The sequence below is a fragment of the Sturnira hondurensis genome, unplaced genomic scaffold (genome assembly GCF_014824575.4).
Source record: "Sturnira hondurensis isolate 20B ecotype Veracruz unplaced genomic scaffold, ASM1482457v3 Scaffold0007797, whole genome shotgun sequence".
NCBI classification, from domain to species: Eukaryota; Metazoa; Chordata; class Mammalia; order Chiroptera; family Phyllostomidae; genus Sturnira; species Sturnira hondurensis.
Genome location: NW_028080428.1, coordinates 2,023,161 through 2,042,369, shown reverse-complemented (window position 1 = coordinate 2,042,369; position 19,209 = coordinate 2,023,161). Strand labels below are relative to the sequence as shown.

At 59.6% G+C, this 19,209-nt stretch overlaps 2 protein-coding genes across 4 annotated transcripts in view; one reads left to right on the top strand and one right to left on the bottom strand.

The window, feature by feature from the left end:
- LTBP3 (latent transforming growth factor beta binding protein 3) overlaps window positions 1-7,771 on the top strand; it is a 17,919-nt gene extending 10,148 nt beyond the window's left edge. For 2 of the 3 annotated variants that reach the window (XM_037053193.1, XM_037053195.1), the window contains 12 exons: window positions 1,744-1,866; window positions 2,108-2,227; window positions 4,655-4,783; window positions 5,081-5,248; window positions 5,398-5,481; window positions 5,746-5,874; window positions 5,966-6,103; window positions 6,197-6,337; window positions 6,455-6,616; window positions 6,709-6,789; window positions 6,878-7,009; window positions 7,133-7,771. In XM_037053193.1, the coding sequence (XP_036909088.1) occupies window positions 1,744-1,866; window positions 2,108-2,227; window positions 4,655-4,783; window positions 5,081-5,248; window positions 5,398-5,481; window positions 5,746-5,874; window positions 5,966-6,103; window positions 6,197-6,337; window positions 6,455-6,616; window positions 6,709-6,789; window positions 6,878-7,009; window positions 7,133-7,284 (1,559 nt within the window). In that variant the 3' untranslated portion in view covers window positions 7,285-7,771. The remainder of the gene's footprint in view (window positions 1-1,743; window positions 1,867-2,107; window positions 2,228-4,654; window positions 4,784-5,080; window positions 5,249-5,397; window positions 5,482-5,745; window positions 5,875-5,965; window positions 6,104-6,196; window positions 6,338-6,454; window positions 6,617-6,708; window positions 6,790-6,877; window positions 7,010-7,132) is intronic. The other variant, XM_037053194.1, reaches the window with a different exon arrangement.
- Window positions 7,637-19,209, bottom strand: SCYL1 (SCY1 like pseudokinase 1). The gene is made up of 18 exons (XM_037053196.1): window positions 19,018-19,209; window positions 18,521-18,661; window positions 18,249-18,371; window positions 17,943-18,169; window positions 17,416-17,506; window positions 17,186-17,341; window positions 14,648-14,806; window positions 13,640-13,747; window positions 12,842-12,955; window positions 10,960-11,115; window positions 10,201-10,389; window positions 10,010-10,085; window positions 9,584-9,748; window positions 9,206-9,348; window positions 8,446-8,517; window positions 8,159-8,359; window positions 8,019-8,073; window positions 7,637-7,904 (listed from the first exon to the last, which is right to left on the bottom strand). Exons 1-18 carry the CDS (start codon window positions 19,126-19,128, stop codon window positions 7,780-7,782), a joined length of 2,412 nt encoding a protein of 803 aa, XP_036909091.1. The 5' UTR covers window positions 19,129-19,209; the 3' UTR covers window positions 7,637-7,779.

Genomic DNA, 19,209 nt, shown 5'->3' with positions numbered 1-19,209 from the left:
TTTCTCAGAGAACCTGGCCCGGGGGAAGAGCCACCAGAATTTCCACGTAGGGAGGGTCTTAGGAAGCAAGGCTTGAAGCTGTGCTTGCAAAGCGCGTTACTTACATTTGAAGGGGAAAAAAGAGGAAAGAATGAAGAGGGGTATTAGTAGTCCCCGTTTCACTAATGTTTCTTAGGTACCAAGTAGCCAGTTGGGGTCGAGGATTCAGAGAAAACGGGAACAAGAGACACAGGGCTGTGGGCCTGGAAGGAGGTTGGATGCTCCTGCAAAACACCAGCCAGGGCAGGGGGGGGGGCGGGGGGAGGCCTGAATTGTTGGAAAAGACCAATAGGAGTCAGCCAGGCAAAGAAAGGTGAGAGGAACGGGACGCCCGGCGGAGGGATGAGGAGTGAAACACAGCGCAGAGTGTGCCCGGTACAAGCAGGGGATGGGGGTCAGAGCTGGATGGTGAGGGGCAGGTCCCCATCCCTTGCCACGCCATACCCCTAAGGTTGAGCTTCATCCTGAGGGTAAGAGGCACCTGAAGCATTTTAAGAGGAAGAATGGCAAGATTCACTAACTGCTTTAGAAAGTTCCTGACGCTGAGTCGGGAGAGTGGCGGACCTCCATCTGGAGAGACTGCAGACAGAGATGCTGGTGGGTGTGATGAGAGTATCAGCCTCAGGACCATGAGAGGGTGTGGTGTGAGAGAAATGTCAGAGCAGATTCCCGGGCCTGTTCGCTCGGTGTCCAGGTGAGGGAGAGCAGGGAGTGAGGGCCCTCCAGATTTGGGGCCTAGGTGACTCAGTGGATGGTGCTCCCCCCTGGGAGAGGGTCCCCTGGAGCGGGGCCTGTTTGATAAGGAAGACAGACACTAAGTTTCCGGTTGGGCGAGGTGAGTGAGTGGCCCCTATGGGCCTCTCAGCTAGAGGTGCCAGCAGAGGGTGGTCACAAGGATTGGAAGCCTTGGGCCAGACACAGCCACCGGAACTGTGGACTGTAGGGGCTCTGGAACTTTGGGGTGTACCTGCTCAGCCAAGGAGGGTGGGTCCAGTAAGAGGAGCCTTGGGGACACTGCTACATGAGTGGCAGGCAGGGGAATAGGAGCAGGAGGTGGGGCTGGAGGGGTGGTGGGAGGGCCCAGGGGGCACCAGCTGAGAAGGGGGGAAGGGAGGCTTCCGGGGCAGAGGAGGATGAGCTAAATGCAGTAGAGAGTTTCTCGTAATGTACCTACTGGTGACATGATGAGGTCCCTGGAGGCCTTGTCAGAAGGCTTCCGTGGTGTGATGGGAGGTCAGGAGATGCGGGCTGCACATGAGGAAGAGCAAGAGCTGGGGTCCCTGGGAGGGGTTTAGGGCTCTGAGCTGAGGAGGAGATGCCAGGAAGGTGGTCAGGGGACAATGGGAGTGGCTGGGAGAGGAGCCACAGAGAGAGAAGGGGCGCGAGAGAGAATGGAAGTAGGTAATGGTTTGCAGGAGGTTCAAGGAGAGATTGCCCTTAATTTTCTTACTGACCAGTAGAGGAAGCCCAGGGCAGTATGGGAAGAGGGGATTCGGGAAGATGCCTCTTATCTGGTGAGGATGAGTGAAGGGGAGGCCAGAGCTCTTCGGAATCAGATTTGGCCAGGGTCCTTGGCAGCCCATGGTCTGGGTGAGAGTCCCGCATTTCTCTTGTGCTCCAGGCCATGGGCAGGAGTTGGGAAAGGGGAGCAGAGGCCTGTGGCTCCCCTCCAGTCTGGCCCTATGACACCCCTGTGCCCTGCAGATGTGGATGAGTGTGAGGCTGGGGACGTGTGTGACAATGGCATCTGCACCAACACACCAGGCTCCTTCCAGTGTCAGTGCCTCTCTGGCTACCACCTGTCAAGGGACCGGAGCCGCTGTGAGGGTAAGGGCGGCAGAGCTGCGGGCTGACCTGTTCCTCCCCACCCCAGAACCTCCACCACCCAGGCCCCAAGTCCAGGAGCAACCTGTAAACAAGCCAGGCCCCCCCATGTCCAGCCTGTATCCAGATCCAAGATGGGGCGTGGAGTGTGGGCCCCACCTGAGGCTCTGCGGGAAGGCTTGGCAGCCTCAGCCTGTGTAGGGGGTCAGCCCCTGAGATTCGCCACCTCTTCGATCCTCTACAGACATTGATGAGTGTGACTTCCCTGCGGCCTGCATTGGGGGCGACTGCATCAACACCAATGGCTCCTACCGATGTCTCTGTCCCCAGGGGCACCGGCTGGTAGGCGGCAGGAAGTGCCAAGGTATGGGGGCGTTGGGCGTGAGCTCCCGAGGGGGAGTGGCAGGGAGCAGTGATCTCCTAGACACACTGTTGATCTGTCTTTCTGTCTAACCATCCACCTGGTCACCCTTCCACTTTTTAAAAAATATATTTTATTGATTAGTCTATTACAGTCATCCCATTTCCCCCCCTTCATTCCCCTCTACCCTGCACACTCCTTCCCACCCACATTCCCCCTCTTTAGTTCATGTCCATGTGTCATAAGTTCTTTAGCTTCTACATTTCCCACACTATTCTTGCCTTCCCCTGTCTATTTTCTACCCACCATTTATGCTACTTATTCGCTGTACCTTTCCCCCCTCTCTCCTCCTCCCACTCCCCTGTTGCTAACCCTCCATGTGATCTCTATTCTGTGGTTCTGTTCAGACTCTCTGAGCTTCCTGGACTTCCTGGAAGTCTATTTGCTTTGCCAGATTGGGGAAGTTCTCCTTTATTATTTGTTCAGATAAGTTTTTCACTTGTTGCTCTTCCTCTTCCCCTTCTGGTATCCCTATAATTTGGATGTTGGAACATTTAAAGATGTCCTGGAGGTTCTTAAGCCTCTCCTCATTTTTTTGAATTCTTGTTTCTTCATTCTTTTCTGTTTGGTTGTTTCTTTCTCCCTTCTGGTCCACTCCATTGATTTGAGTCCCATTTTTCTTCCCATCACTATTGGTTTCTGTGCATTTTCCTTCATTCCACTTAGTGTAGCCTTCATTTTTTTTCATCTAATTTGCAACAAAAATTAACCAATTCTGTGAGCATCCTGATCACCAGTGCTTTGAACTGTGCATCTGATAGGTTGGCTATCACTTGGTCACTTAAAAGTATTGGCTCTGGGGCTTCAATCTGTTCTTCCGTTTGAGCAATTTTGGGGGAGGTCTGGTCGCTCCTGTTATGTAATGAGGGGCAGAGCCTTAGGTGTTGTTCACCAGGGCGAGGCAACCCAGTTACTGAGTTTTGAAGCTATATGTGGGGGCGGGGTCAGAGAGGGAACAATGGCATTTGCTCTGCTCTCTCTCGAGTTTCAGTCTCTTCTGCTGCTTCCCACAAGCAAAGTGGGTCCTTCTGGTGCTGGTTTCCGGGTGGGTGGGCTTGTGTATGTTCTAGGACCCTGTGGGTCTCTCCAACGAACTCTTCTATAAGGCTGGGAGTCTTTCCCTGAGCCTCAACACCCACAGGTGTTTTCAATCGGTTTTTTTAGGCTTTATTTCCCTGCACTGGGGCCCTTCCCTGCACGGTCTGTCTCGCTCCCCATTTTTGCCTGGTTTATCTGCACGCAAATGTGTGACAGTGAGCAGCCAGCCGCCGTGCATGCCTTACGGGGTCTGCTCGCTGCCTCCCTGCACCTGGGTCTGCCAGCTGCCGCCTGGGCTCCTGGGTCCACCAGCCACCACTTTTTCCTGCCACAACCCCCTCTGCCAGCTACCAACTCTGCCCCTCTTACCAGTCTGGATGAATGGTTGTCAAACTTCCATACAGTACAATTTTCTGTCAGTTCTGGTTGGTTTCTTTGTTTCTAAATTTTTGTTGTCCTTAATTTTGGCTGTGCGAGGAAGCACAGTATGTCTACCTATGCCTCCTTCTTGGCCAGAAGTCGCCCTTCCACTTTTTTACTTAGAACAATGGTGACAGTAATTGTGTGGTGCCTACTATGTGCCAATTCACCCTTACGTGTATTCATCCAGCAAGAGTTTACTGAGAACTTACTATTTGCCAGGCACTGTCCTAGGTGTTGAGCAATGACCCAGGCTCCCAGCTGGGGGAGGCTGACATAGAAACCGATTCTTACAGTTCAGAGTGCTGAGCGTCAAAAGTGGTCTGGACTAGTGATGGACTACAACAGAGAGGTGACCATTGAATTGGAGCCCAAGGCATAAATAGGGTTCCCTCAAGCATGAATATGTTCCCTAAGCAGAGAGAAGTTTGGGGTGGTATTCCAAGCCCAAAGAACGGTCTTCACAACGCAGAGATCTGGAAGGAGCTGGTTGTGCTTGAGGAGAGAGTTGATGCCTGTACCCTATACAGGGTAGAGATGTTGGGGTGTAAAGTAAAGGGTGCTGAGACTTAGGGATTTGAGGAGACCAAATGGAAAGTTCTCCAATGCTGAGCTGAGAGTTAGGGTTTCATTCTGTGGCCTGTGGGAGCCATGAAAGGTTTTCTGAAGAATAATGTGTGAATGTGGGCTGACCATCCACTCAAAATCACCGCAAACCTGCTCCCAGGTCCATAAAGTACGCCCACACTACCACGCCTGCCCACATGCGGACAGACAGGGCAGGACTTTCTGTTGTGTGTGCTTTGAAATTTGGGTTCTGAACTTGTGTGAGGCCCTTGAGGCACACCCCCCGAGAAAGAGGGGCCAGTTTCCCCCTGAACAGCTCTTCCTGCCCCCTCACTCCCCCCAAAGACATAGATGAGTGCAGCCAGGACCCGGGCCTGTGCCTTCCCCATGGGGCCTGTAAGAACCTGCAAGGCTCCTACGTCTGCGTCTGTGATGAGGGCTTCACACCCACCCAGGACCAGCATGGCTGCGAGGGTGAGTGCCCCTCAGCTCCCTCCCGACCAGAGGACTCCCCTGGGCTGCAGCTGGGGACGTATCTTAGTCCCACCCTCTGGAATTGGGGGAACAGGGAGAAATCTCTTGCCTGTAAGAGTCCAGTGGGGCCAGACCTGGCAGGAGGGCCCTGGATGCCAGTTTGAGGATGGAGCTTGGGTCTCACAGGGCGGCTCGGGGGACCAGGGAACGCGGGGGAGCAGAGGGGTGAGCTTGGTGGGCAGTGTGGACAGGAAGATACGGGCCACGGGACCCTGAGCTGCCCTTCCCTCCCCTCAGAGGTGGAGCAGCCCCATCACAAGAAGGAGTGCTACCTTAACTTCGATGACACGGTGTTCTGCGACAGTGTCCTGGCCACCAATGTCACCCAGCAAGAGTGCTGCTGCTCGCTGGGGGCCGGCTGGGGAGACCACTGTGAGATCTACCCCTGCCCAGTCTATAGTTCAGGTCAGGAGCTGGCCGGCCCTTTCCCTTCTCAGAGCCTCAGTTTGGATTGGGGGAAAGGGCCGCTCCCTGGGTAGGTGGGGAGTGAAGTGGAGACCTCCACCCTGAGCCAACAGCCCACCTGCCTCTTTCCTCCCCCTCTCAACCCACAGCTGAGTTCCACAGCCTCTGCCCCGACGGGAAGGGCTATACCCAGGACAACAGCATTGTCAACTACGGCATCCCAGCCCATCGTGGTAAGCCCCGACACCTTTCGTCCCACCCTGCTGGTGCTCGCTTGGTCACTTGTGAGAGCTGGGGTGAGCCCCAACCCACCGAAACATCTGTCCTACCCACTACCAAGCCCCTCCCTCTTGACTCAAGTTAGTGGCTGGAAGAGTCTCTACCACTGAGTGTGCTCTGCGCCCGTGGTAAGCCTGGCTCACGGGTGCAAGGCTTGCCAGGCCTCAGTGGCCCCACAGGTAGAGGCTGCTGGGCACACACGGCTTGTTACTCCGCAGACATCGACGAGTGCATATTGTTCGGGGCAGAGATCTGCAAGGAGGGCAAGTGTGTGAATACACAGCCCGGCTATGAGTGCTACTGCAAGCAAGGCTTCTACTACGACGGCAACCTGCTGGAGTGCGTGGGTGAGTGCAGCCGGCCCGTGGCCGTGGGAAAGAGGCCAGGAGGCGCGCATAACTGGCCAGCTGCTTACCACTGGCATTTTCCTCCCCAAAGACGTGGACGAGTGCTTGGATGAGTCCAATTGCCGGAATGGAGTGTGTGAGAACACACGAGGAGGCTACCGCTGTGCCTGCACGCCCCCCGCTGAGTATAGCCCTGCCCAGAGACAGTGTCTGAGTCCGGAGGAGATGGGTGAGGCCCGGGCCTGCTGGCTGGGGAAACAGGAGGAAGGTGGAGGCCCTGAATAAGCTATGACCCCCTAACCCATCCTCTGGCCACTTATAGATGTGGACGAGTGCCAGGACCCCACAACCTGCCGCCCTGGCCGCTGTATCAACCTACCGGGCTCCTACCGCTGCGAGTGTCGCCCGCCGTGGGTGCCTGGGCCCTCTGGCCGAGACTGCCAGCTCCCCGACAGCCCTGCTGGTGAGGGTGAGGGTCATCCCAGGCCGACTCCAGGGCCCTGTCTGCCATGTCAAGCCCTGGGGTGCAGGTGGGCTGTCCTGGCTTCAGGCTTCTCCCTGACCTGGTCCCCTTCTGCAGACCGTGCCCCAGAGCGTCGGGACGTGTGCTGGACCCAGCGTGGCGAGGACGGCATGTGTGCGGGGGCCCTGGCTGGGCCTACCCTCACCTTCGACGATTGCTGCTGTCGCCAGGGCCGTGGCTGGGGTTCCCAGTGCCGCCCCTGCCCGCCGCGTGGCGCTGGTGAGCCGACCGGGGGAGGGTTGAACCAGAGGGAGTAGGGGGCCAGAAACTGAGTTGCATTGACCATGCTGACCACTGACTGCCTCTCCCAGGATCCCAGTGCCCAACATCACAGAGCGAGAGCAATTCCTTCTGGGACGCGAGCCCCCTACTGCTGGGGAAGCAGCCGCGAGGTGAGAGTAGCGGAGGGGACAGAGGCGGGGTCAGAGCCATCGCTGGGGGCAGTGTTGACATATCTGTTCTGCCGGCTGGCCGGCGCAGAAGAGGACAGCTCAGAGGAAGATTCGGACGAGTGCCGCTGCGTAAGCGGCCGCTGCGTGCCACGGCCCGGCGGAGCCGTGTGCGAGTGTCCGGGTGGCTTCCAGCTTGACGCCTCCCGAGCGCGCTGTGTGGGTGAGCCAGGTGGAGGGGGCGGGGCCAGAGGTTGGGGGCGGGATGGGGCAGGGCCCTGTCAACCAGCAGGGCAGCTTAGCTTGGCACCCCGGTGAAGTCCTTCCCTGTCACCCTCACTTCCAGATGTCGACGAGTGTCGAGAGCTGAACCAGCGCGGACTGCTGTGCAAGAGCGAGCGCTGCGTGAACACTAACGGTTCCTTTCGCTGCGTCTGCAAAGCTGGCTTCGTGCGCAGCCGCCCACACGGGGCCTGCGTGCCCCAGCGCCGCCGCTAACACCACCTTCGGCCTGGACCTCACTGATCACCAAGTGGTTTCCACCCAACACTGGGGCAAGCTCAGCCTCTAGCTTCTGCCTGGACTCCAGGGCTCAGACCCAGGGACCCTCTGGGCCTGTAGACCCCTTCCAGAGACCCGTGTGCAGAGGGTACCCATGTGGCTCCACCTGGTTTACAGGATGTGGGGCCTTCTGGGTGCTGCGGGCTTTCATCCCAGAGGATGTTCCCTAGATGCTGACTGATAAATCAGGTCGTGCCTCCTTATTCTTGGCTTTGTGGTGGGCCCGGACTCTGCAGGGCAGCACCACCCCCCAGCCTCCTTGGAGGGGCTAGACTGAGCCCAGCACAAGGGGTGTGAAATACAATTTATTGTGGTTCTGATTATGTACACGTGAGATGTGCCTGGCTGGGCTGGCCAGGCTGGCACGGTTTGTACAATAAATACGTCCATGGGGCCTGCTCTCCTTGGCCGGAAAGTGCCCACACCAGCGGTTCAGTCCAGCTTCCTGGTCCCCAGCTTCATAGGGCCCTTGGCGGCCTTCTTCTCGGCACGTTTGGCCTCCATCTCCCGCCGACGCTCCTCCCGCTTCTTCCGGGCCAGCTCAGCTTTCATTTGCCCTGGAACAGGAAAGTGGGGCAGGCTGAGGGCTTCAGACAACCTGGCTCTCAGATCTCCAGCCCCTGCCTGCTCGGAGGGGTGGGTGTGCCAGCCCTGCCAGGGGAAGCACTTACGGCTCTCGGTCTCCAGGCCCTCCCAGTTGTCATCTCCCCACGAATCAGGTCTTGGCTGAAAAAGGAAGCATGGGTGGGAGTGGAGCCCAGCTCCCTGTGGAGGTCCATCCCAGGTCCATACCCTCCCATTGGGCACCCACCTCCCGACGTGCTGACAGGTCAGCAAAGGGGTCGCCTTTGTCACTGGGCTCCACTCCACCCCAGTTGTACTCGCTGGCCAGTCGTGCACCCTCAGGGGATGGCTCCTGGGGACTCTGGTCCTGCCAGCCCTGCTCCCACGAGCCCTCAGCTTCCCAGCTACTCCAGTCTGACTCTGAGGATTTGTGGTCAGGGTTGCTGGTCTGCAGAAGAGAAGGGGGAGGTAGCACTGGATAGGGAGCCGGGCCTGGCTTCCCACACACACTCACCTCCTGTCCATCTGGCTCACCTGTCCGGTGTGGTGAGATTGGCCCCCCATGCTCCAGCTATCCTGCTGGGCTAGCACAGACTCGGCCTCCTGCTGCAGTGTGGGAAGCAGAACACAACCATCGTCCCCCTGCCCCGACCCAGAAGGGCAAGGAAGACCTCCAGCCCCTTCCTAGCCATGGGTTCCCCTTTTCATTTGCCTTCCATCTTACTTGTGCCTCAAGCCTGTTTCACATCTGTGAGGTACACACACCAAACCTCCCTGGCCATCACTCTTCTGTGAGGCTGAGCATCAGGCCTAGAGTTCCACACCCCTTCCTGTGGCTTCAGGGAACAGATTGCTGCCAACCAGATGGGGAGACTGGGCCCAGCTCCCTGCCCTGTTACTTCCACAAAGCCCCACTAGATCCTCGGCCCTTCCTGACCTCCTCCTCCCAGCTTCGGGGAGGGCTGGCCTGGTTCTAGGCCCGGGAGTGGCCTCTCATTGCTGACCACTGAGGCTAGCTGGGCACTGAGGCAGGTGATGGGACAGGGAGCAGGTGAAGGAGGATCAGCGGGCTGCTCCAACCCATGTTGCCCTGGCCCCTCACGTCCCACCTCGCTCCCTGGAGTCGAGAGGGAGCTCAGCTGCCGGCTCTGGCCCAGGATGGCTGCTCCACGTGCCCCTCCAGCAGGGATGCTGTGCCGACGCTGACAGGCCGAACTCAAGCCAGGCCCGCCTGCGTTCCTTGGAGGGCAACCTGTGACTTTTGAGCTAGGGAGGCCCCCTCAGCTCCACTCACTTCCAAGCTGCCCCAGTCTTCATCATCCCATCTGTCTGTAGCACTGCTGTCCTTTGCTGTGTCCTTGTCCTCCTCTTGTGCCTCCCAGTGTCCTGAGGTCATGGGTGTGTGAGGAACGGGGGTGGGAGCCGGGGCAGGAAGTCCTGGGAAGCAGAGACTCTGTGAGTTCCCACACACGGGCCCAGGAAAGTCTCAGAACAGGGCAGAGGGTGCTGGGGGGTGGTAGCAGGGTGCAGAGAGGGGAAGATCACAAGGGGACTAGACCCCACCCTGTCCCCTGTCTTCTTCATCACCACCCCAGGGGGAGCCAGACAATAGCTCCTGGGTGCAGCACCTCCAAGCCCTCTATCACAGATGCAGCCAGTTTAGGACACTCACCCTCAGGCGTGGGTCTCTGGGGGACGCTGGGCTCCCCTGGGGCAGCTGCAGGGTGTGTGCGGATCAGCTTGGAGGTGAGTGAGGAGACGCCCGTCACGGCCCAGCCTGCCCAGCTGGCTGCAGCTCCTCCCACTCCAGGACTGGAGGCTGCATGGACATCCTTCTCTGGGCAGTGACAGGGGAGACACACAGGTAGAGGCCCCTTAGGCGGCCAAGGGGAGTGTGACAGGGCCACAGGTGAAACAGAGGGACCTGTGGTGGGTACCCCTTCTCCAGGCCTGCCTGCTCTCATCTGCTAGATGGGGGGCAGGGGGGCCAGGTCTGCTCTCTGGGGTTCTTCCGGCTTTCAGATACTCTGATGAAGTGGGGGGTGCCCAATAGGTGACAGAGGTGTAGCAGGAAGGGTCTCGAGTGTGGGCCACTCACCCACTTCGGCCAACTGGGCAGGGTCCTCTGACACAGACTCCAGTTTGGAAAGGAAACTCCGAATGGCCTTGAAGGCCTGTGGGGTAGCAAGGGCAGAGCTGGAGCCTCCAGGGTTCTGGTGAGCCCTCGAGGCCAGCTAGGGCCCAGATGTCCCCCAGAGCCCCAGCTCCAGGGCCCCAGCTGTGCCTTACCTGGTCCCGCACAGATCTCTCGGGATCCACAGTGAGGCTACAGAGCACAGGCAGGATCTTGTGGGCACAGTCGTTCATCGAGTAGAGGTTGTGGGTGGCAGCGAAGCCCAGGACGCCAGCAACTCGAGATGGTGCAAACGGGTCCTTAGTGGCCCGGCTGAAGGCGGAGGTGAGGACCCTGTGTCTGGTCTGGGGCGGGTCACGATAGAGGGCTCCTGAGTGTAGGGCCCATCCTGGGGCCCAGAACCGCCAGGCCTCACTTTCCAGAGCAGAGGCCATCCACAGGGCCCGCAGTATAAAAGAACGCGTTTGTCACTAACAAATGAGGGCGAATTTATTTGAAACTCTGGTTCTTGGCTCCTTGTCCCAGATCACTGGACTCACACTGCCTCACAGTGACAGGGGCCAGAGCGGCGACTGCCCTGGGGTGGGAGCTTGTGCCTCCCTCCCCTCCTGCCCCACTGGCCCAATTCCTTCATTCCTATTAACTGTCTGGGCACCACGGGCATTTGCACTCACAGACCCTGGCTGGGCGCACGTACACAGACCAGGGGGGCAGCAGGCCTGGGTGCTGTTCCCGCCTCCACCACGTACTGGCTGCGTACCGGGCACAGCTCACTCTGCCCCTCAGACACAGGGCTGGGAGTACCCAGTGGGGCTCTGGGAGGAAGATGGCCCACAGACAGAAAGGCCTGGCCCTGGAGGAGGCTGCGACCCCGTGACATTGACAGACTCCAGGCAGCTGTGCGGGGCACTCACGCCAGCGCTGAGGTAGGAGCCGATCTTCCCCAGGCAGACAGTGGTGTTGCAGCGGATGGGGCCCTGCTCGTCTTTGGCCTGAAGCCGAGCGAAGTGCTTCATCAGCTCCACGTTGAGGTTGGCCTCATTCAGCTTCGGGGCCAGGAGCAGCATGGACTGCAGGGCAGGGACAGCAGAAAAGGTGGGCTTGGGCAGGCCACGGGCCACATGAAGAATGGCCTCCTGGGAGGGTGCAGAGCCCACCAGTGGACCTGGGCACTGAGATCTGCCACAGCCCTCCCAGACCTACCTCCCAACCTGGTCCTGGCCCCTACCTGGACCACTGAGGAGGGGACCCCCATTTCTCTTTCCCCTTTACAGCACAACCTCCAGAGTCTGCCGGCACTCCAGTCTCCCATCTCTCTCAAATGCTCTCTTGCACGCATGTACTCGTTCAGACTGACCCCACCCATGCTCTCTCCCAGCTGGCGTGGGCTGAGGTCACTGTTGACCTCCATGTTGCTAAATCCAATGGCAAATTCTCCATCCTCACCAGATTTGACCCCTTAGCAGCTGTGACACCCCCGAGCTCTCCCTCCTCCTTGACCCTTCGGTCTCGGGTCTTCCAGAAGACCTCCCTGTCGGACCCCTGTTACTGAGTCCTTACAGTTCAGCCCCCCCAGATCTCCTCCTTGGACCCCTACTCCTTCACACCTCCCCCTTCCTGTGGCTCTGAACGCCTGGTAGCTGACAACGCCCAGATGTGCCCCTGTGGCCCAGATTCCCTCCCCAGACAGCACACGGGCGCCACCAGTCAGACGTCTCCACGGGCTAACAGACAGGGTCGAGACTAACCCCGCCCCTCCCACGCCTGTCCCACCCAGGCTTCTCAGCAAACAGCAACTCAGCCTTGCAGTTGCTCAGGCCAGAAACCTCGGAGCCCCCTTGGCTCCATATACATCCATCAGCAAATGCATCCAACAAATGCATTCACCAGCAAACAGCATCGGTTTCACCTTCAGGCGGTGGCCCCTTCTCTCTACCTGCTGCTGCCAGTCACATCTCAGCCACTGTCATCTCTCACCTGGGCCACTGCAACAGCCCCTAACAGTATCTCAGCTTCTACCCTCAGAGAATGGTCTGAGCATCCATTCTCCACACAGAAACATGGCAATTCTTTTAATGTAAGTCAGACAAGGTCAGTGCTCGGCTCAGCGCCCAGTGGCCCCTGTCTCACTCCCATTGAGCACAGCAGGTCCCTGCCACCCCTACAAGGCCCCTGCTGCCATCCCCACCATGACTGCTCAGGCTCCACCTTGCACACCCATGCCCCTTCAGCTACACTAAACTTCTTGCTGCTCTTCTATACTCTAGGCCCATGCCAGCCCCAGGACCTTTGCACACACTATTCCTTCTGTAAGGGGCACATTTCCTTCAGATCGCCACATAGCTCAGTCTCTTGCCTTCTTTCCTTAAATGACACCTCCTTAGCAAGGTCTTCCCTGACAACTGTTCATAAAACTGAAAACCCTGTCTTCACACTCTATCACTTTCTAACATAACACAAACTTTCTAGTTCTGCTTACTGTCTGCCAAGGCCACACCCCATCCCCTCAGAAGCAGCTCCTTGGGCAGGGAGTTTGGTCTGCCTATGTGCACAGCAGCCCAGCGAGGTGCTCAGCCAGAATGTGCCGAGCAGAGGGACTGCAGGCTGTGCCTGCCCTGCTCCCCGCAACAGCTGCTGAGCTGTACCCACAGCCCAGACCCAAGTGCAGGATGGTGCCAGACTTCTTATAGCCTTCTCAGGCCCACAGGCCAAAGCCAAGACATCTGTGACCTGGGTTAAGCCCCCTCCAATGCTTGGAAAGCCCAGGGCAGCTGTGCTAGGCCTGGCCACGCCCACCTTGACGGTCTGCTCTCGGATGGCAGGGTTGGTGTCCAGGAAGCCATGCACGACGTGAGGAAAGATCTGGGTGTTGACCGTTGGCTCATCAAGGTATTGGATGAACTGCTCCATCTGTGGCCCAAGTGGGGGGTGCACAAACTCAGTCAGTCCCTCCACCCCCCACCACAACCAGGGACCCCTCTTGGCTTGGTGTCTCTACCTGGTGGGCACCGCCTGGCCAGGTAAGAAGAGACCAGGGGCTGGGAGCCCGAGGGCTTGGCCTCTGGTCCTGCTCAGCAGGCCAGCTGTGCCACACCCCCCTCGGACCCTCCTCTGCCTCTTCTGTAAAAGGGAGTGCAACCCCTGCCCCGACAAGTGCGTGCGGAGAGCTGGTGCATTGGCAGTTGGTGAGGGAATGACACCTGAGAGCCACCAGGTATGTCCTGGTTCACAGGGGCCCCCCTCGACCCACTTCATCCTTTCTGACACTCTCAGGCACCTAGGGATGGCAGGAGAGACACTGGTCCCGCTCCAGAGGGCGGGAGCAACTGAGCCAGGGGATGGGGGTGGGGTCTGAGCCCTGTAGCCTGGGCAGGCTGGGCGTTCCCAAAGCTGCTGATGAGCCCTGGTACTAGCTAAACTCCCAGAGAGCACAGCCTCCCTGGGCCCTTACCCATGTGCACATTTGGGAAGGGGTTTCTGAGGTGCCAGGGCTCCAGTCGTCCGCCTAGGGCTGGTGGTGAGGCAGGGGCCTCAGTCAGACGAGCATGGGATGGAGGGGGATGGAGGGGGGCAGGGCCTGGCGAGGGCCCCTACCTGCTGTAGGAGGCGGATGCGCATGGCCCGGTCTGTGGACGAGAACATCTTGACCACGACAGGGATGATCTTCTGTTGATACTCCTCAGCACTGAGGAACTTGCCCACCTGAGGGAAGGAGCGGGAAGCGGGCTCAGCCACAGCCCTGAGAAGAGGAGATGCCACTCGGCGCATTTAAGTTCTGCTAATCTCCCAGGGTGGGCATGGGGTGATGGTGGGGGCGGAGGGAGCAGCCACGTCCCCAGCAGCCCCCCTGCCTGTACTCCATCTAGTTAGCCCTGCCCTTAACCTTTCAGGGCCTCATTAAGGGGCTGAGGAAAGGGCCTCACCCTTGCCTATAATCTGGTACCTGCCTGCCACGTGCACATACAGTTCTGCCTGCAATTTCTGGGGGTTCTCGGTGACATCGGATTTGCTTTCTTCCTTCCCTGTTTTCCTCACAGCAAGGCCCTTGAGGAGAAAGGGTTCTCCCAGGGTGGGCAGAAGAGGGAATGGCAGGTGCCCAGTTCAGGGAGCACTGGGGTCGGAGGCAGGGGATAGGGATCCAGCCCGTAGAAGCCAGGAGAACTGAGCGGTCCCAAGGGAGGACAGGAAGTGGTGTGGCAAGCAGGTGACACCTAGGCCCTGGGGCCCAGGGGGGAACACAGCTCAGATAACTGTCTTGGGGAAACGGAGGAAGGACTGAGGGCTCTGAAGCAAGGGGTCTTTGGAAAAAGAACTTTGGAGGCGCAGGGTTTCCCCTTCCCAAAGATCAGAAGTCCCCTCGTCCTCCATGACAACTGGCTGGCTAAACTACTGAGACAGCGGCAGGAAGCTCCTCCTCAGGCCGGCTTGGGGCTGCCCTAACCAAGCTGCCCCTCCCCAGGACAGGCCCCTGGGGGCTGGCCCGTTCCGGGGCCTTCCCATTTGTGGTTCTGACCCACCAGTTAGTCTGAGTCTCCGGGCCCCACACCTCCTGAGGCCCCTGGCCTCACAGTCTCCCATCCCTGAGCCCCTGGCCCTGCTCACCTTGAAGAGGGGCGTGAGGACCACGGCCCCCGCATTGCCAAACTCAAAGGCAGTCAGCAGCTGGGGCAGCACCTTGTGTCGGCAGAAGTCCTCGGGGAATGAGTCTAGGCTCTTGCTCAGCTCTTGGAAAAACTTCTGCTTCTCAACCGGCTCTTTGATCTGTGGGGCAAGGACAGGGTGAGGGGAGGAAGAAATCAGCCTGGGCAGGGCCGTCCCTTGCCACGGGCAAGGGCAGGGGGTCGCCCCAGCCTGAGGAAGAAAAGCTTGTGAGCCCTACTGTCTGGGTTCAAATCCCAGCTCTCCCATGTATCAGCCGTGTGCTAGGTGAATGTGATGCCCTACACGCTATGGAAACTGTGCTTCGGCCATGAGACCTTGGGCAAGTCCCTGCATCTGTAAAGTGGGAAATACCCACACCACCTTCCCGGGTTGTTCTGAGGATCCGACCAGAAAATGACAGGCAGCCGCCAGCACAACACCTGGCACACTGCAGCTGCTGAATCAGTGAGTGTCTTTCTTTCACTGCCACCTGGCCTATTAGGAAAGCAGCCACTTGGGGGATCTGGCCTTGTATCAACACGCCTCTACTCCTCCTGGCAGCCCAAAATGTTCCACTAACCCCCCACCACACGGATGAGGAAACTGAGGCTCAGGGAGGTGAAAGAACTTACTCCACTCCCCTGACCCTGGCTGGGTCGGGCACACCTGCGACCCCACACTGCACGGAGTTCACAGCAGACTGAGGGAGGCCGGGGTCAGGTGCAGTCTAGCCCCAGACCTGGCCCTCCCACTCACTGGGCCCACATGGGCCAGGCTGTCAACTCCTCCAGGCCTCCTAACCCCTCAGGTGCCAGGGCACCCACGACACGCACTCCCACGACACGCACTCCCTGAGGCCCGACTACACACCAGGCAGGGCTGCATGCAGACATCTTCACACAGGTTAAACAAGCCTCCTGGTGACTTTATAAAGGCACCAACAAAACCCACATTTAGTCCATGAGGAAGCTGAGGCACAGAGGGGACTAGGAGCTTGTCCAAGGTCACACACTAAGCAGCAGTCAGGGCATGGTTTGGCTCAGCCGCCTGGGACCTTGGCTGTGCTGTGCCCTTCAACAAGGGGCTGTCATTCCACTCACAGACGAGAAGGTTGGGGCTCAAGGTCACCTGCCAAGGGGGGCCTGACAGGGATGCTAACCCAGCCTGTAGGGTTCCGAGGCTCCTGTGCCCTCTGCTGTACCCTCACTGCCGCCACTGCTGCTGCCGCCCCACCCAGGAGAGGTGGCCTTGGGCTGGGGACAAGGAGGACCAGGTAGGCCCCGAGCAGCTTGGGCCAGCGTGGCAGGCAGGCATGGCCCTCTGACAGCAGGGTTCTGGGGAAGCCAAGGTCCACAGACAGGCCGAACCACATCCAAGGTTGCACACTGAGGGGTCACGGCAGGGTGCCCTCCACTGCTCTGTCCCCGGGCACTGCCGCCCACTGTCTCCAGCGTCCTGTGGAATACGTTTAAGGGGAAGGGCAGCCCAGCAGAGCCGGCCACGCGAGGAGAACTCCATGTAACCAAGTCCCTGCCGCCCCCACGCCACCTGGGAGGCCACAGGCCTCAGCACTTCTTCAAAATGCTGCTCCGGCTCTCCGTTCCCCCAAGGCCCTCCCAGACCCGCCTGAGTCCAGATTTCCGGCCATCGAGGCCTGCGACGGGCTCGTCCCTCCTCACTGCAGCTTCTCAGTCACCTCTCTGTGTGCCATGCACATCCAGTCAGGCAGGTGTCCAGAACAGCCTTCCCCTCCATTCCCTACGACAACCTGGCGGGGCCAGCAGGCACCAGTATCACCCCCATAGGGCAGCTATGGAAACTGAGGCTCAAATGGGTGAAGACAAGGGCTCCCTCCTCACCCTCTTTCCGTTTGTGGCTCCCTCTGCCTGGAACACTCGTCCCTGGCTGCCACCCTGTCCCCTCACACACTGCAAGTCTCGGCCCAAGTGTCACCCGGAGAGGGCCCTTCCCTGAGCCCCTGCCCCTTTCCTTCCTGGCACTTATCCCCACCCGGGGGGCACACATTTCCTCCTTCCTGTTTTCTGTCCCTCTTCTCCAACAAGAGTCCCTGGGGGGGGGGGGTGTCCGTTTGTTCCCTATTAGACGCCTGAGGGCAGGGGTCCCAGTCTGACTCCTTGCCCCACCCCCACCCCCTTCAGCAGCTCAGCACCACATGGCACACATCAGGGCCAGGGCCAGGGTGCCCGAGGGAGTGAAGGGTTGCCAGGGGGAGTCCGTATGTGCCAAACAGGTCGGTGTGCACCATGCACCTTACACCCACTGAACCCTGGGCACGCACTTCTGAAGCAGGTATGTTATTAGGACCGAGCTTTAGCAGAGGGAAATCATGTAACACCTAAGAGCAGAAGGAGCCAGAGTTGGAACTCAGATAGCCTTGCTCCTTAGCATGGTGTGCTCTCCGAAGACCCCCCAAAATGGGAAAAGGGGATGGGGTGAGGAATGCAGGTCTAAAGCCCGGGGCGTGGGCGGGAGGCTCACCTGAATCTCTTCCAGGAAGAGGTTGGTCTCCACAAAGCGGTTGCTCATGAAGCCACCAGGTGCCCGGCAGTTCTGCAGGAAGCGGGCTGGGTTGGGGCGCACCTTGGGGTTGGCTCCAACCAGCTCACAATAATGGGGCACCAGCGATTTGGGGATCTGTGGGAGAAGGGCCAGTGTCAGGGCAGCACTGGTAGGCCGGCAGGCAAAGGCTGGGAGGGCCAGACACTCACCTTCCCTGGGTTTCGCAAAGCGGTGGCCCGAGGCAGGGGCCCATTGAAGACTTCCCAGATGAGGCAGCCCAAGCGCCACATGTCAGCTGACCTGAGATGGTGACCAGAGCTGCTCAAGGCCCTGACACCTGCCAGCACAGGCCTCCAATCTGCCTTGAGCACCAGGGACACACTGCATGGCAGACCCTGGGCTGGGTCCTCAAGCTGATCCTCCCCTCAGCTCCACAAAGCAGGTTTCATTAGCCCATTTGACAGAGAAAACAACTGAGGCCCAGGAAAGTAAGGATATCTGCCTCAGGTCACGCAACTTCAAATTCAGAGCCACCTAACCTCAAAGCCTGTGTGCACCCCACCCTGCACCCCGCCCCGCCCCCGCTGAGGAGCTGGTGGCCCCTTGAAGGCTTTGATTCCCTCCCCAGCCGGGCAGCAGGGGACAGGGGAGTGCGTGCCAGCTACTCTAAGGGTCCTGAGGCTGCAGGGGCTTCCAGAACAGAGCAGCTTGGGGCATGCTGCCCCCTGTCACCCACCACTTCTCTTTGACGGATCTGCCACTGCTCTCAGCCAGTTCGGGAGGGTCATACTGCTCAAGCTCGGGGATCCCTTTGTGGGGGGGTGCCCCGCCATTGCCCTGGGCCGAGTACATGTAGTCCAGACCCCCAAGCTTCCACTCCCCGGCACGGTCCACGAACACAGCAGCCATGCAGACATTGTTGTGGATGAGGTTGCAGTCGTTGACAAGGAAGCTGAGGGCTTTCTGGGGGCAGAAGGAGCCATTACACCCCAGTCCCTAAAGCCCCCCACCCCTGCTCACATCACCACTGCCCCCACCTCACCACAATCTGGTGTAGCCCCCAGGAGAGCTCCAGCTCCTTCGGGCCGCCAGCTTCTGCTCGCGCCCTGAGGTACATTCCCAGTGGGGTCACAGCCTCTGTCACTACATGGAGGCACTTGTCTGTCTGAACAGGGGACACGGGGATATTAGGGCAGGTAGGGGATGAAGACAGGTTAGAAACACAATAGGGAGAGAGATGGAGAAGGGGAACAAAACCTGGGGCGCAGCGGTGGAAATTGGAAGAAAGTGAGGGGCAGAGGGGGCAGCAGGTACCTCCAGCCCATCGATGTAGGCCAGAATGTTGGGGTGCCGGAGAGTTTTCAGGCGCTTGAAGGCAGCTTTGGCCACCTGGGTCTGCTCTTCGGCGCCCGGCTTCACATCGTACACGAAGATGGACACCGGGCTGCCTGTGGCCTGGAGGAGTGGGGGGCACAGGGGCCTGAGGGGTGTGGGCCCACCGCGGGCCCACCACTCCAGCTCCGAGAGGGTCCCCGGGGCGGCTCAGTGCCTGAAGGGAAGGGCCGCCGGCCGGGTCCCTCCCCAGGTCAGTCCTTAGAGACAGAGCCGGGCTCACGTGACCCCGGTTCCGTCTGCCTGTCGGTCCCTCGGTCCTTCCTCCCGCCACGTTGGCATTGCCCGTCCCCCTCCCCCGGCCCGTAGTCCCGGCGGCTCCGCAGCCACGTCAGTCGGGGCGCAACGCCGCGGGGACGGCAGTACTGACTAGGCGAGGCCGAGGTCCGCCGCGGCCTGCGGAACAGAGCCGCGCTCACCTTCTTGCGGCCGCGGTGCAGGGTCCAGAGCCCCGGCGGGCCGCCTTCGGCGGGTTCCGGGATGAGCTCAAACGGGAAGTCCCGGACCGGGTCCCGGACAAAAAGCCACATCGTCTCCGCCGCAGCCGCCGCCGCCGCCGCCGCGGGCCCCGGCGCCTGAGCTCCGGGTCCTGGGCCGCCGGAGCCGGGGGC